General features: G+C 35.3%; 1 protein-coding gene across 4 annotated transcripts in view; it reads right to left on the bottom strand.

Moving 5' to 3' along the window:
• Nucleotides 1–16,780, bottom strand: part of LOC137656057 (organic cation/carnitine transporter 2-like) — a 360,410-nt gene that overhangs the window by 108,549 nt on the left and 235,081 nt on the right. For all 4 annotated transcript variants that reach the window (XM_068390251.1, XM_068390235.1, XM_068390241.1 and 1 more), the window contains one exon: nucleotides 4,923–5,095. In XM_068390251.1, the coding sequence (XP_068246352.1) occupies nucleotides 4,923–5,095 (173 nt within the window). The remainder of the gene's footprint in view (nucleotides 1–4,922; nucleotides 5,096–16,780) is intronic.

Raw genomic sequence — 16,780 nt, 5'->3', positions numbered from 1 at the left:
TGAGAACAACAAACGACATTAAATAAGATAAGATCTACAAAGGCTCATCATTAATCTGGCTGGTAAGCGAGTACTGTATTAGCATGCCATAATTTATCAATTGTTCAATAAACAACTATTCTCTCTCTGTAATTCCTCTTGAACTAAAAATTACTTTCTCTCTTCAGCCTTTATGAGCACCGAACATCAGTTGTTCCGTTCATAAAGAAGAAGCTTTACCACTGCACAGTGTTTCTATACAGTTCCATAAACACTTGAACTTTAAACATATCTCTCTGAGAGGACCTGTGAGACGATACTCTTCACAATGGTTAAATAAAACACAGTCCTTTCCTTGTACAAATCTAGCAGGTAGACAAAATGCAATAACACTTATCACATTCTGGAAGGGAGACACATCTTGGTGTAACCAAAACAATGGAAAAACTGTGTAACAGGAAACTGATGGCACTAAAATGTTTTATTCCTTTACTAGGGGCACGTAAATTTTGAATGGAAAGAAAATCGGAGAAAATTGAATAAATATTGGTGGTAAATGTTGATAAACCGAATTTCTGAAGAAAAATCTATATAAACATCATGTACGTTTATAGAAATAATGACAAGTGAAATAATCTTGTTCACACATTTTATAAGGTACCTAATGCCATTCAAAAGGATGAAGAGAAGTGGCCCTTGTCATTTCTTTTTTTTAATATATCAAATAAAAAAAGGTCTAAGACTAAGAGAAATTTTCTAAACCGAAAAAAGTTTTGTTAATAAATTCAGAAGATGGAAGATTTCCGTTTAAATAAAAAGTTAAATATACACAACCACTTTTATTGCAAAACAATTGTGCATAAAAAAGTTAATTGCTTTTAAACTAAATTACCTACCCTTATAGACCAAACCTTATTTCATTCATACTATACCTAATTCTCTATGCACTGAATTTTTGGCTCTAAAAGTAAATTCCCAACCATGAAAATATTTAGTATTTAAACTAAATACATTTTATGCATAAAATTTATCTGAAATCTAATACAGACATTAGGGATTTTACTGTCATGAAGCTAGAATCCTAATAAAGTTTTTTATTTTTTTTACTCTTAAAAATAGATTCAGAAAACATTAAAAGAATCATTATTCTTATGCTAAATTTGGTATGAACAAATTATTTTACACTTGATCTGAATTTTTTTATAAAGAGGTTATTTATAATCTAAAAAATATATTACTTCCTTGCTTGTGAAATAATTTGTTTACAAAGATGTTCTTTACCTCTGACAGTAATTTCAGTGCTTCGGGGTATTTTTTTTTTTTAAGTAAACACAGTATGCTCAGGGGCTTTTGATGGTCATACCTTTTTCATGTACAGTACAGAAAAGACTTTATTTGGAATTCATGAGAACAAATGTGTTTACCTTTCAGTAAAATTTAATGACCAGTTCACAGAACTAAATTATTCAACAAACAATTTACAAAAATTTTCATCTTTTTGCCAATTTTATATATCAAGACTTTTTTGTTTTTATATCAAATCTTGTATAAATTGATGTATTTCTAAATTTCTCATGAATTCTGTATTAACAGTTTTTTATTATTAAAAACCAGCGCTGTTTAGGCAATACTAGAACTTTTTGTCTGCAAAATAATTATGTGCTTCTAAAGTGAGCTTGGTATAAAAAGAAAATATATTGTTCTTAAAGTGAAAGTAATAAGTAATATATTTTCATTTAGACAAGGCTTTTAGCTCTCAAATGGAATAGGGCATACACAGCTGGTTTTTAACTATTGAACTTGTAACTAATCTAATTTTCTATAGCAGTAATTGTTCTGGTATTGAACTGAATTTTCCCTGCACAATGCTGTATAGTTCATTCATCTTTCAAGAAAACTCCATAAACATAGAATTACTTTCCTCAACGGGTATTTTCCTCTTGAAATCATATTCTGTGAAAAAATAATGCTATTTTCCTAACCATGAATTCTTCACAACACTAAATTCAGAAAACATAGAACCTTGCTTTTTAACTCATCAGTTCTTCTCTTTGCTATTAAACTAGATTTTCTACACAAGGAGGTTTTTATTATAAATTGTATGTAAACTACAGCTTCTTTGATATTAGGATGAATTGTATATACAAAATGCTATTTTTTATCTTTAAAGAAAAACTTTGTATGCATTTAAACGTCCTATCTCATGCTGAATTCTTAACAATGAAAATCAATTCTGTATCTTTAGCAGCAATTTTTTTCTCAAAGCTAAATTCTCCCAAATAACTTTACTTTTCCTTAAGACTAAATTGTATACACATAATGCTCAAACAATAGTTCCTTTTATACATTCGTTCCTTAAATAATTTCTCTTCATACATTTGCTACAAAAACTATATTCTGTTTACAGATGTGACTCTTGCTCGTAAACTGAACTCTGTATACTTTCTTTGGCTTTCTTCTAATCTGAATACTATGCAGAGACATTTTTAGCTTTAAAATTAAATTTGTAAACAGATATTTATAACTAAAGCCTAAGTTTTATATGAATAGAAGTTTCATTGTTTTTTAACTGAATCTTATAGTATACAATAAGATCTTTTGGTTTTACACAAAATTCTATGTTCATGGAAGTTTTGTTCTTAACTTTAACCTTTATATGTTCCATTTTTTTTTTTGCCCTCAAACTGAATCCTGTACACATAAGGTTATTTTGTTCTTATACTGAATTCTGCATGTATATTTTGTACCTAAAGACAATTTTTCTGTTCAAAATATTATAAAGATGCATTCGCTGAATTACTTTACAATGGAATTTTCTACCTTTCCAAATCAATAATGTAACTAATGAATGCTTTACAGTACTGTTAGAAGTGTATTACATTCCATAATCAAATAAGTCTATCGAGTGGAGAAACGAATACCTTATTTCATTAATTTGAATAACACATTACCTCATCTCAATGAAGTTTGCTTTAAAAACACCTTTCGACAAACTGAATGTGAAAAATAAGATGGGACTTTGGTTTTCTGAAGATATGATACAAGTTTTCATCTAACAAAATAAAGAAAAAAAGAGCTTCAGAAAGATAATTTGCATATTATTATTATTATTACTATCAAAGCTACAACCCTAGTAGGAAAAGCAAGATGCTATAAGGCCAGGGGCTCCAACAGGGAAAAATAGCCCAGCGAGGAAAGGAAATAAGGAAATAAATAAATGAAGAGAACAAATTAACAATAAATCATTCTAAAATAAGTAACAACGTCAAAACAGACATGTCATATATAAACTATTAACAACATCAAAAACAAATATGTCATAAATAAACTATAAAAACACTCATGTTCGCCTAGTCAACAAAAAAGCATTTGCTCCAACTTTGAACTTTTGAAGTTCTACTGATTCAACTACCCGATTAGGAAGATCATTCCACAACTTGGTCACAGCTGGAATAAAACTTCTAGAGTACTGCGTAGTATTGAGCCTCGTGATGGAGAAAGCCTGGCTATTAGAATTAACTGCCTGCCTAGTATTACGAACAGGATAGAATTGTCCAGGGAGATCTGAATGTAAAGGATGGTCAGAGTTATGAAAAATCTTATGCAACATGCATAATGAACTAATTGAACGACGGTGCCAGAGATTAATATCTAGATCAGGAATAAGAAATTTAATAGACCGTAAGTTTCTGTCCAACAAATTAAGGTGAAAATTAGCAGCTGAACACCAGACAGGAGAACAATACTTAAAACAAGGTAGAATGAAAGAATTAAAACACTTCTTCAGAATAGATTGATCACCGAAAATCTTGAGAGTTCTCAATAAGCCTATTTTTTGTGCAATTGAAGAAGACACAGACCTTATATGTTTCTCAAAAGTAAATTTACTGTCGAGAATCACACCTAAAATTTTGAAAGTCATACAAATTTAAAGAAACATTATCAATACTGAGATCCGGATGTTGAGGAGCCACCGTCCTTGACCTACTTACAATCATACTTTTGTTAGTTTTGTTAGGATTCAACTTCATACCCCATAATTTGCACCATGCACTAATTCTAGCTAAATCTCTATCAAGGGATTCACCAACCCTAGATCTACATTCAGGGGATGGAATTGATGCAAAAAGAGCTTGTTGCATATGCAGCTGATGCTACCATCAGCTGCATATGCAACAAGCTTGTTTTCTAGGCCAAACCACATGTCATGTGTATATAGTATGAAAAGTAATGGGCCAAGAACACTACCCTGTGGAACACCGGATATCACATTCCTATATCGTTATGGTGCCCATCAACAACAACTCTTTGAGATCTATTACTTAAAAAATCAATAATAATGCTAAGAAACGACCCACCCACTCCCAACTGTTTCAGTTTGAAAACAAGGGCCTCATGATTAACACGGTCAAAGGTAGCACTAAAATCAAGGCCAATCATACGAACTTCCTGACCACAATCATTGGAGATTGCATTCATAATCTCCCAAAAAGTGATGACCCTACTTAAGGATGGTGTTATGCTATAGATTGTAAAGTAAGTAAGAAGGCAAGTTATTGGATATCTAAGCAGGCAAAACCAATGAATAAATATAACCTTACAAAATAGGAAGGAATAATTAATAATAAAAAAAAAGTTCTACTATATAAATTACTTTTCAGTCTTCATTACAATAAAGTCTCTGTTTCCCCCAAAATATATCCCAAGTCTCAGAAAAAAAAAAAAAAAAAAAAAAAAGAGAGAGAGAGAGAGAGAGAGAGAGAGAGAGAGAGAGAGAGAGAGAGAGAGAGAGAGAGAGAGAGAGAGAGAGAGAGAGAGGCTACTTTTAACAAGGAAAATTACGATGGTGCCTCTATGTTTATTACCTACAGTATTTAAATAATTATCTGTAAAAATAAAAAAAATTATTACCCAACTTATTTGTGTCAGAACTTGAGTCCTACCTGTAGGGGCAAACTCATCCAGTACTGGAATGATGAAAATCGCTATCCCACATCCGACGAACAATAAAATGAAGGACTTTTTGCGCCCTAAGAAGGAGACGAGTGGCCACAATAGAACATAAGAAGGGAACTCCAAGAGACCTCCGAAGAACATGTAGAGATAAATGTCGGTACTGTGATGGAAACAAATCATATAAATATTAGGTTAATACTAAAGCTGATTGAAGTAATTTGGTGCAGTGGAAAAATCTATAAACATGGTGACATATAAAACAAATTTTATTTTGCGGAAAGTTAAAATACAATATGAAAATGTATAAAAGGGTGGACAAAGTGACAATCATGGAACATAAAATTTACAAACAACGGATACTATAAAAGACAGACTAGTATAACACCAAAATACAACTTCAAATTAAGATGGAAAAGTTTTTTTTACTAAAAATAAGATTTTTAAACTAGATTCATGATATCCATACTTACCTTTAAAAGTTACATGTTATTAATTCAGAAAGGCCAACTTCTTGACCTCAAAATAAGAATTAAAACTCTATTAGATATTTCCTCTCACTGCTATGTGGCAACCTCTGAGACCACTGTACTCAGACTCAATAATATAATTAGAAGTATTATCTGGTCTCATAGAAGAGAATAAAAATTTGTTGAGAATCATTCAGTGAGCTAAATACTGAAGCATTTTGATTCCCAGATGTAAATATCCCTCTTATGAAGCTCTGATTACTGAAGCACTTCGATTCCCAGATGTAAATATCACTTGTGAAGACCTGAAGAGGTGGGCTTTAACCTGAAACACAGGTAATTAGACTGATATAATTTGTTCTTGAATATACCTGAGAAGTTTCCCTGATTCTGGGTGAAGAAGCATGAAAATGATCATGCTGATTGAAAACATCCAATCATACTTTAACACCTTCTCATAGAATGATTAACATTAACCAACTATACAAAATTGAAACATGCTCTAAAGGTGACAGGCAAGACATGTTCTGCTGTAAATACACTGGTAGGAACAGGCATAAGCTCGGGCTCAGCATAGAAGACTGGCTAACTCCTGATCTCCTAATTGGGGAAATTTAGCATACGCTGGGCATAAAAGACTGGCAAAGTCTGATCTGCTAAAGGCAAAATTTAGCATACACTCAGCACAGAAGACTGGTAAAGCCTAATTTGATGAAAGGGGAAATTTAGCATATGCTGGGTATAGAAGACTGGCAAAGCCTGATCTGCTAAAGGGGAAATTTAGCATACGCTCGGCATAGAAGACTAGCAAAGCCTGGTCTGATAAAGGGGAAATTTAGCTTACACTTTACATAGAAGACTGGTAAAGCCTGATCTGAAAAAGGGATAATTTAGCATACGCTGGGCATAGAAGACTGGCAAAGCCTGATCTGCTAAAGGGATAATTTAGCATATGCTCGGCATAGAAGACTAGCAAAGCCTGATCTGATAAAGGGGAAATTTAGCATACGCTCGGCATAGAAGACTGGTAAAGCCTGATCTCATAAAGGGGAAATTTAGCATACGCTGGGCATAGAAGACTGGTAAAGCCTGATCTGCTAAAGGAGAAATTTAGCATACGCTCGGCATAAAAGACTGGCAAAGCCTGATCTGCTTAAGGGGAAATTTAGCATATACTTGGCATAGAAGACTGGCAAAGCCTGGTCTGACAAAAAGGGAAATTTAGCATTCACTCGACATAGAAGACTGATAAAGGGGTAATTTACCATACGCTGGGCATAGTAGACTGGCAAAGCCTGATCTGCTAAAGGGACAATTTAGCATACGCTCGGCATAGAAGACAAGCAAAGCCTGATCTGATGAAGGGGAAATTTAGCATACGCTCAGCATAGACGACTGGTAAAGCCTGATCTGATAAAGGGGAAATTTTACATACGCTGGGCATAGAACACTGGCAAAGCCTGATATGCTAAAGGAGAAATTTACCATACGCTCAACGTAGAAGACTGGTAAAGCCTGATCTGCTAAAGGGGAAATTTAGCATACGCTCAACATAGAAGACTGGTAAAGCCTGATCTGCTGAAGGAACACTTTAGCATACGATCGGCACAGAAGACAAGCAAAGCCTGATCTGATAAAGGGGAAATTTAGCATACGCTGGGCATAGAAGACTGGTAAAGCCTGATCTGCTAAAGGAGAAATTTACCATACGCTCAACATAGAAGACTGGCAAAGCCTGATCTGCTAAAGGGGAAATTTAGCATACGCTCGGCAAAGAAGACTGGCAAAGCCTGATCTGCTAAAGGGGAAATTTAGCATATGCTCGGCATAGAAGACTGGCAAAGCCTGGTCTGATAAAGGGGAAATTTAGCATAAGCTCGGCATAGAACACTGGCAAAGCCTGATCTGCTAGAGGCAAAATTTAGCATACACTCGGCATAGAAGACTGGCAAAGCCTGAGCTGCTAAAAGGCAAATTTAGCATAAGCTGGGCATAGAAGACTGGCAAAGCCTGATCTGCTAAAGGGGAAATTTAGCATACGCTCGGCATAGAAGACTGGTAAAGCCTGATCTGCTAAAGGGGAAATTTAGCATATGCTCAGCATAGAAGACTGGCAAAGCCTGATCTGCTAAAGGGGAAATTTAGCATACGCTCGGCTTAGAAGACTGGTAAAGCCTCATCTGCAAAAGGGGAAAACTTTAAACTTGTACAAGGAACTCAAAACATCTATATTTTGATATTCCAAAGCCTCTTATCTAACAAAACAGTAAATTCTACTTTAATTTCTCTTTTTTGGGCTCGAGCCATGTCGTCCTGATGGAAGTTCCTTTTGGCAGCCTCCTACTGTATAATTTCTGGGTCGACCTGTGACGGCCGGTGAAAAGGGTCCTTCTTTACACTTTTCTGATATAAATCTTCCAAATATACCAGAGAAAGATAAATGCATGGAAGGCAGAGGTTACTACCCGCGCGCGAGCACCTTGTGGGTGTCGTGTATACACCAGGGGCGTGTGAAAACCACTATTCACAGGCTGTCTTCCATTTAGATAATTCCTTCATCAAAGGGAAGGGCCGTAACAGAGGCCCTAAAAACCACACTTGGACCACGCCACCGACACCTAACACGTTTTGGATTTCCTCGCTTAGTTGTTTTGTTTGTGCTCTTGGTGTTTTTTCCCGTGTTTGGCGTTAATTCATCATGACTGACGCTGCTACTTCACCTTTACCGATGTTAAGTACCATAGTTTGTTTTGACAGCTTTTTACAGTACTGTACCGGGCATTTTTTCTCTTTCCAATAATGAGGATTTTAATTTTGGGAGCAGCTTGGCCTTCCTCGGTGTCGGCAGCCATTTTGGCGTTGTTCGCTTCGATAGTATTTCAAGTTAATATTTCCCATCTGGTACTCTGTCATCTAGGTTATATCACTTATGATTTATGACCATTATTATTATCATTATTTTATTATTGTTTTTACTATGGTATTTTTTGCTAGCAAGTCCAATTTGGACGAACGAAGAATAACGTTCTTGGCTTTGTTATAGTTTAAGTACCCGCCTCCCTTATTTCTGTGAGTAATACTACAAGAGAATTACCACAGTAACAACAATAAAACAGATCTTCCATATGTAAACTATAAAAAGAGACATGTCAGCCTGTTCAACAAAACATTTCCTACAAGTTTGAACTTTTGAAGTTCTATCGATTAAACTACTGTACCCAATTATTAAGACCATTCCATAAATTTGTCAAATCTGGAATAAAACTTCTGGAATACTGTACAGTATTGAGCCTCATGATGGAAAAGGCATGACTATTAGAATTAACTGCATACGTAGTCTTACAAACTGGGAAAGATGTAGCTTGGAGGCAGATGGGGGAGCAGCAGAGAAAAGGAAAGCAAAACAAACAGAACAAGGTCCTAAATTAAGACTCCATTTTTTTAATGCTTAGCTTCCAGAGCCTTAGCTTTAGTCTTATCTAAACATGCATAATTAGCCATAAGCTTCACTGATAAGTGACTACATTTGGCACAATGAACAAATAAGGATCATGCAATTCTGTTAACACAGACACATTTTGATGGAAGATTAACAATAATTGATAAAAGCTTGTACACTTTGCATCCTTCACAAAACAGATGGTATAGACCTGAGAGACAGTCCTCTTTTTTTCCTAAGAAAAATAAGTATCGTACTACTAAAATGATGTGAAAGTAAGCAAGAGAAAATTGCATTTAGTTCATACTTTGACTATTGAAAGAAAGAATAAATAACTGTGGCAGATGAGAGAGGATGCCGTATGCTTGCCTGTTTTTATATGGCACTTCTTTCACAAGGGAACTAAAGATGTTACATATGACATGGATTTCTTTTCATGTTGAACTTGTTTTTCTTAGATTGAATAGCACAGGAATCCCAGGTAGTTCAATAGTGTCTTCATGTTATATGAGAAAACATCTTCATTCTTTAAAAAAAAAATCTTCATCACAAATCTGGTGGTCCAGGACTATCAGATATTCAAATAGTCTTTGAAAATTATGTGAGAATTTGGTCGATCGATGGCCCCACATAAATGGAAAGTCGCATATTTCAAAACACAAAAAGGAATAATTCCATTAGGGTCATGGCAAACAGCAACTTACCTATTCAAATGTGTTTACTACCCATTTTCAATACTTTCTATGTACTGTACTATACTGTATTTTTTTCTAATATTAAATTGTTCATAAAACATTTATAATGTTTTAAAGTTTTAATAACTTGAAAAAGCCTAAAATTACAACCTGGATGGGTGTAAATACTGTATATTTCCCCTTGTAACACAACCTAAAATTAGGAAAAATTTTAATAAGTTCAAGTCATATCTATTGTATAAGACAACTCGTGAATAGCAAAACCATCACGGTATAGACCAGCTTCTGTTGTATAATTGAAAATCATGCATTTCCTAATCACGCCAAAAAGCAACATAAAAAATTAAAACCATTGTTTTGTTTACGTTCATCTCTGATAAAAAAAAAAGAAAGCATATACACATTTGTGTTTAGGTACTGATTATATGATGATTGTGTTATTACCAGGTACTAATGTTGTGTTACCTCATTTTTCTTAGAACTTCGAAATAAATGAAATGACTGTGATTTATATAGTGTTTTCCCTAAACATGCCTACTAAAACGAAAACCTTCCGTTTGTTTACTATACGATCCATCGTCAATCATAATGAACAAAGGACCACATTAACCATACAGGATCAAGGTAATAACTAATGATATTAAGTTATTACAAATATTTTACTTACCATATCCATATAAATTCTAACATACAAAGCAAAACAGGAAAGCCATTTTGTTTGCGTTTAATCAACAATAGCGAAGCGCCTCTAATGACAGTATGATAATTTACGATAATTCTAAACTATTACATAGGATAATTGTCCAAATCATATCCAAAATACTTTCCCAAACTTCAGTTATAAGCCAACTTGTGCCCACTTCAATTATGGAACCACTTTTATTTTTATATATATATATATATATATATATATATATATATATATATATATATATATATATATATATATATATATATATATATATATATATATATATATATATACAGTGGAACCTCTACATCCGAACGTATCTACATCCGAAGTAAAATTCGAGCAAATTTTTGACTCTACACCCGAATTTTATTTCGACACACGAAGTAAGCAATTTTCGTCGTACCGGTTGTATCCGAATTTTTCGACACGCGAAGTACAATTCGAACACGTTCCGACTCTACACCCGAATGTTTTTTTCGACACCCAAAGTAAACAATATTCGTACGCATAGTCGGTGCTCATAGCGCCTGAAGTGTTTTTTATTTCCGCCGATAGAAGGCAGCACATCGACCTCGGAGGGACGCTCAATTAGCGCGGCTTGGGTCAGTCCTCTGTTCTTGTCGGCTTCTTGCGGTTGTGCTCTGTGCGTTCTGATATTAACTGTGTTTTAATCGTGATTTTTTACGTGCATCCATTAACGATAATTTACGTAAAGTATGGGTCCCAAGAGGCTTAGTTTTGCCAGTGGTAGTGGTAGGGGTGAGAAAAGGAAGAAGGAAATGCTTTCTATAGAAATTAAGCAGGAAATTATTGAAAAAAATGAGCGTGGCATCCACGTGAGTAAACTTGCTAAACAGTATGGCCGTAATATGTCGACGATCTCGACAATCCTTAAACAGAAGGAAGCTATTAAAGCAGTGAAACCTTCTAAGGGGATCACTATAATTTCCAAAAGCTGTACCCATATCATAGAAGAGATGGAACGACTTCTACTAGTGTGGATTAAGGATAGAGAAATCGTTGGCGACACCATCACCGAAACCGTTATCTGCGAGAAGGCGCACGCCATCTTTACGGACTTGAAGGAGGAGAGCTCTGGGGGTGATGCTGGGGAGAGTTCAACCGAGCCTTCCTCAGATGATTTCAAGGCATCTCGTGGCTGGTTCGAGAAATTCAAGAAACGGTCCGGGATTCATTCAGTTGTTCGCCACGGAGAGGCTGCTAGTGCGGACACAAAGGCTGCAGCTGACTTTGTTAAGAACTTCGAAAAGATCGTAAAGGAAGAAGGCTACGTAGAGCAGCAGGTGTTCAATTGTGATGAAACCGGGCTGTTTTGGAAGAAGATGCCCAGTCGAACCTACATCACTGCCGAAGAGAAGAAATTGCCTGGGCATAAGCCAATGAAGGATCGGTTGACTCTTGCTCTATGTGCCAACGCTAGCGGGGACTTTAAAGTCAAGCCCTTGCTTGTTTACCATTCTGAGAACCCTAGGGCCTTTAAAGCACACAACGTCGATAAGGATCAGCTTCATGTTTTCTGGCGATCCAACTCGAAGGCCTGGGTCACTAGGCATATCTTTGTGCAATGGGTAAACCAAGTTTTTGGCCCTTCTGTGAAGAAGTATCTTCATGAACAGAAATTGCCTTTAAAGTGCCTGCTATGCCTTGACAATGCACCCGCTCAAACCCCCCCCCCGGACTTGAAGATGATATCTTCGATGAATTAAGTTCATAAAGGTGCTGTATCTTCCACCAAATACCACCTCTATCCTCCAGCCCATGGACCAGCAAGTCATCTCTAATTTTAAGAAGCTGTACACCAAGCACTTATTCAAGCAGTGCTTTAATGTCACGGAAAGCACCAACTTAACTTTGCGTGAATTTTGGAGGGGCCACTTCAACATCTGCACTGCTTGAAGATCATAGATCAGGCTTGGGTGGGATTAACTCGACGGACCCTCAATTCTGCATGGAAGAAGCTGTGGCCTGATGCAGTTTCTTCCCGAGATTTCGAGGGTTTTGACCCCGAACCTGATCCCGTGGTCGGTGCAGCGGAAGCCGTAGAGGAAATCGTCTCCCTTGGCAAGTCCATGGGTCTGGAGGTAGACGCAGATGACATTACGGAACTCGTCGCCGAACATCACGACGAACTGACGACGGATGAGCTCAAGGAACTCCATGCTATGTCGGAGCACATGAGTGATGACGAGGAAGAGAGCGAGGAGGTAGAACATGTGTTAGGTTCAGCGCAAATAAAAGAGGTGTTAGGAAAATATCAAGACGTGGTCGACTTCATCGACAAATACCATCCAAAGAAATTGCAGGTTTGTCGTGTAGTTTCTCAATTCGATGATGTTTGCCTAACTCACTTTCGAAACATTCTGAAAAGCCGTACCAAGCAATTATCTATCGATGCTTTCTTTAAAAAAACTGCGAAGCGAACTCGCGATGAAGAGGATGTAAGTGAACCGAAGAAAACGGCAAAGAGTGAAGCGTAAGAAAGTGAAACACAGAAAACGGAGAAGAGTGAAGCAAAAGAAATTCAGTCAATTTTAAATGTAAGTGATAGTGATTAAAATTACGTAATCATCAAAGAGGAAAAAAGAAAATGTAAAAAAAATATATAAAATATAAAAATAAAAAAAAAATAAGCTAAGTTATGTTAAAGTTCACTTAGTGTAAGTTAGAATAAGTTACGGTAGTGTTACGTTTATCGTAGTTAACCTCTCTACCTCCTCGCCGTCCGTCCGTCTCCTCTCTCCTCTCTGCGTAGCAAAGACGAACAACACCTGCACTGGAGTTTCTAAGGTAAAGTGACGCTAAAAACCCGTTTCTTATTTATCATTTTTTTGCTAATTCTTCTTATTTACATGTCTATTCTTCTTATTTACATGTCTATTATCTAATTTAGTGTTCATTACTCTCATGGGAAAATTATGTGTAGTAGTTTATTAAGAAGTTATCATAGGTTTTTGGGCTCAACCACGGATTAATCCTATTTCAATGTATTCTTATGGGAAAATTCGTTTCGACATCCGAACAATTTCTACATCCCAAGTTGGTTCTGGAACGGATTAAATTCGTATGTAGAGGTTCCACTGTATATATATATATATATATATATATATATATATATATATATATATATATATATATATATATATATATATATATATATATATATATATATATATATATATATAGATATATATATATATATATATATATATATATATATATATATATATATATACATATATATATATATATATAAAAGGTGAGAGAATAAAGTACTTGGCCGGTTTTTAAAGTCATCGAACAATTGGATTACCACTATAACATTAGATGTTACAGAGATTGTGGGAGATTGGAAAAAGTAAGGATAATTTGAATCATGACTGATTTTTAATATAACTGAAACTTTGTGAAGAAACAAATTGTTTTAAATGTACTAAATGAAAAATGATAGGTTTTAGCATATTGGATCTTATGTAATATTAACTGTATAGATGTTTTGAATAAGTTAAGAAATAGTTTAAACAGCACTTTGTTACTGTATTCGTACGCATATATTCTTGAGAGCAGCAGCTAGACATCAGCTGATCTGATCACAGCCAAAAGTAAAACAAAAAGAAGTCAGGAATACTTGATTGTTAAAACACACACACAATTTAAAACAAAAGTACACAAATGTTTTCTTAGAGCACAACTTACTATACAAATAGTAGCAATTTTCTAGAATATAATGATGTGTCCTAAAAATAGGCCATATTTTAAGATACTATTGAAAAGGATTTATACACGGTCTAAATTTTTTTTTTTTGTCTTATTTAATTGACACTTTAAGGAAACAAAGATTTTGGTTTCTTCATCAATATATAGGTATTGTATAACACAAGAGAGAGAGAGAGAGAGAGAGAGAGAGAGAGAGAGAGAGAGAGAGAGAGAGAGAGAGAGAGAGAGAGAGACAATCAGCTGTTGTAATCGAATGCTGTGTTTTTGTTTCTTGTTTACCACCTGAAGCGAGGAATTGCTCACCACAACAAACAATAGTCATGTTAATTTCAATCTTAAACTCAGGTTGCCAAATGTGAACTAAGATTTTATTTGTTACAGAGAGAGAGAGAGAGAGAGAGAGAGAGAGAGAGAGAGAGAGAGAGAGAGAGAAAGGTTTTCATATACCATATTCTATTAAAACAAATCATTGTAAAACAAATCTACTGTATACTGTTTGAAATATAAGACGGAAAATATTGCTGACTCGTTACCGAAAGTTAGGCTATTCACTGCCGACAAACGAACCCAGTCCACGTGTGAAAACTTTGAACACCCACAGGAAAAAATAAATTTACTGTACTAGCACCGTACTTTGGGTACCAATATACTTGAATAGACAATAGATTTGACACGTTTTGTGGTGCTTGACTTGCAGACTTTAAACAACTTTGCAGATACAGAAAATTTCATTTTTGAAAACTAGCGACCACATAAATGGGGAATCGAACAATTCAAACACGCATAATTCAGGACCGTACTGTACAGTATACTTGGAAAATGTTGGCCTAGTTTCTCTGTAACTTCATGGAGAACAATCACTTTTAAAGTGCATGAAAATTAAGGAACAAATTTATCACTAAATATTCTGTTTCTCAAACCAGCTTCTAATAGGGTTATAATTAATTTCATCCAAGTAGTACAGCCATGAATATTATTTCTAAACATACTTTTGTTGTAAGGCAAGGGCAGTTTTATACATTATTTTACCTCTAAGAGCCCTTATCCCATCTTCTACTGATCCTTCTAAGAACAATTCATGTTTCGTTCCACAAAAGAACACCAGGTCTGTGAAATTTTTTGTTTTGACTTTAGTAATTAAATCATAGGCTTCAGTGTGAGACATGAAAGATTCGAATTTGCTATGTGAGGGAGCAACCTTACTAAATCTGCTCCAGTCTGCCTTCCCATCTTTTCATTTAGGATGAAATTCAGTTAAGCCCTTTTTAGCATGTTTACATGAATAGGGAAATGGACCCTTCCATTCAAATATTCATTGACCGACAGTAAAAACTCTAAATGGAAGCTCAAAGAGCCCAAAACAAATGTCTATTGCAGACAACTGATTACCACAGGTCTTTAGGAAAAAATAAACATCATTACACACATACAATAGATCAATAATAACCTAGTTACCTACAGTATGTTATCTTCCCTTCTAAATTCAATAAATCATCATCACATAAAAGATCATGATATCTGAAACCCTTAAGGATTATTGCTTGAGTAGCTTAGAGAGGAATTTTGTCTTCTTTAGCTCTGAGAGTAGGAGTAACAGATTTTTGCTATCTAAGCAATGGAATTTGTAGTTTTAGCAGAGCATTCAGCAAGCATACTGAGGGGATATGATGTTTTCGTCAAAATATTCCGAGTTTCAATCGTACTTTTTTGTTTACTGTCCCAAAAAAAATAGATGAGAGTATCTCGGCTAAACTACATCAAATTCGAATATAGCCTTTGTTATTCTTACCTCTCCCAAACAGGCACAAAGTTCAGTATTAGGTTGTACTAGAAGAACCAAGATTGGATATCAGTGTCTTTGAATGGGATGAAATCTTGTTTTCTATTTGTTGAGGATGAAATTCAAGGGTTTTTCTTCCCTTTTACACCCTGAGTAGTGTGAAACCAATTTTTGGGAAGGAATGTTAGTGTTAAGGAGGCTTATGTTGATATTCCAGTAGGCCTTATATGAACCCCCATAACCTTTTTTTATTACTACCTATGCATTCATGTTATCTCTACAATTTCCACATTTTTCTGAAAAACACATTGAATTTGGGAAAATTTCACTGTTACAGTAATAACCAAATCCTATCAGCATGACAATAGCCCAAAAATATCATGTTCTTTTAAACTGTGTTTTTGTTGACCATATACATACCGAAGCTTTGGGAGGGCTTTATTTCTAAATTTCTTAACTCTCTTTAAAAAACAGCCACAAGTTGTGCAGTCAAGCATAGTTTAAGAGGAAAGGGCCTATAAGGTGATGGTGTTTCTTTCATTGAGTTTCTTATGTGTATAAAGACAATTGCTACCTAAACTTATCTGAGGAGAGGAGGCAATTCTCTCAAAGTCTCTTTCAGAAGATGGTCCAGGTACCATTCTTCTTAGACCATTTTGAGGCTAATAGAGTCATAAGTGAACCAGACTCCATTCAAGGCACTTCCTATCAGGCAGAAAAGCACAGACGTCGAGGATGTCCCAAGGGTGTTAGAAGGCGTCCTCGAATGCTGCTTCTGAGTCTGGCACCAGTGAGCAGTAAATCGGAAGCCTTTGATTTAGAGATGTTGCAAACAAGTCAACTGTTGGAGAACCCTATAAAGTCAGGATCATATTTGCTACTGTATTTCGGGATGCAAAGACCATTCTGACCAAATGATCTGCATCCTCCTGCACAGCTTGTCCACCACAATGTACTTATTGCCTGGAATAAGGCGGTCTGTAAGAGTGATCATGTGAATTTCTACTGCTACCAGGCAAAGCTGCAGAGAAACAG

The sequence above is a fragment of the Palaemon carinicauda genome, chromosome 1 (assembly GCF_036898095.1).
Source record: "Palaemon carinicauda isolate YSFRI2023 chromosome 1, ASM3689809v2, whole genome shotgun sequence".
Classification (NCBI taxonomy): domain Eukaryota; kingdom Metazoa; phylum Arthropoda; class Malacostraca; order Decapoda; family Palaemonidae; genus Palaemon; species Palaemon carinicauda.
Note: the sequence above shows the minus strand (reverse complement) of the source record. Positions and strands in the feature narration are given on the sequence as shown.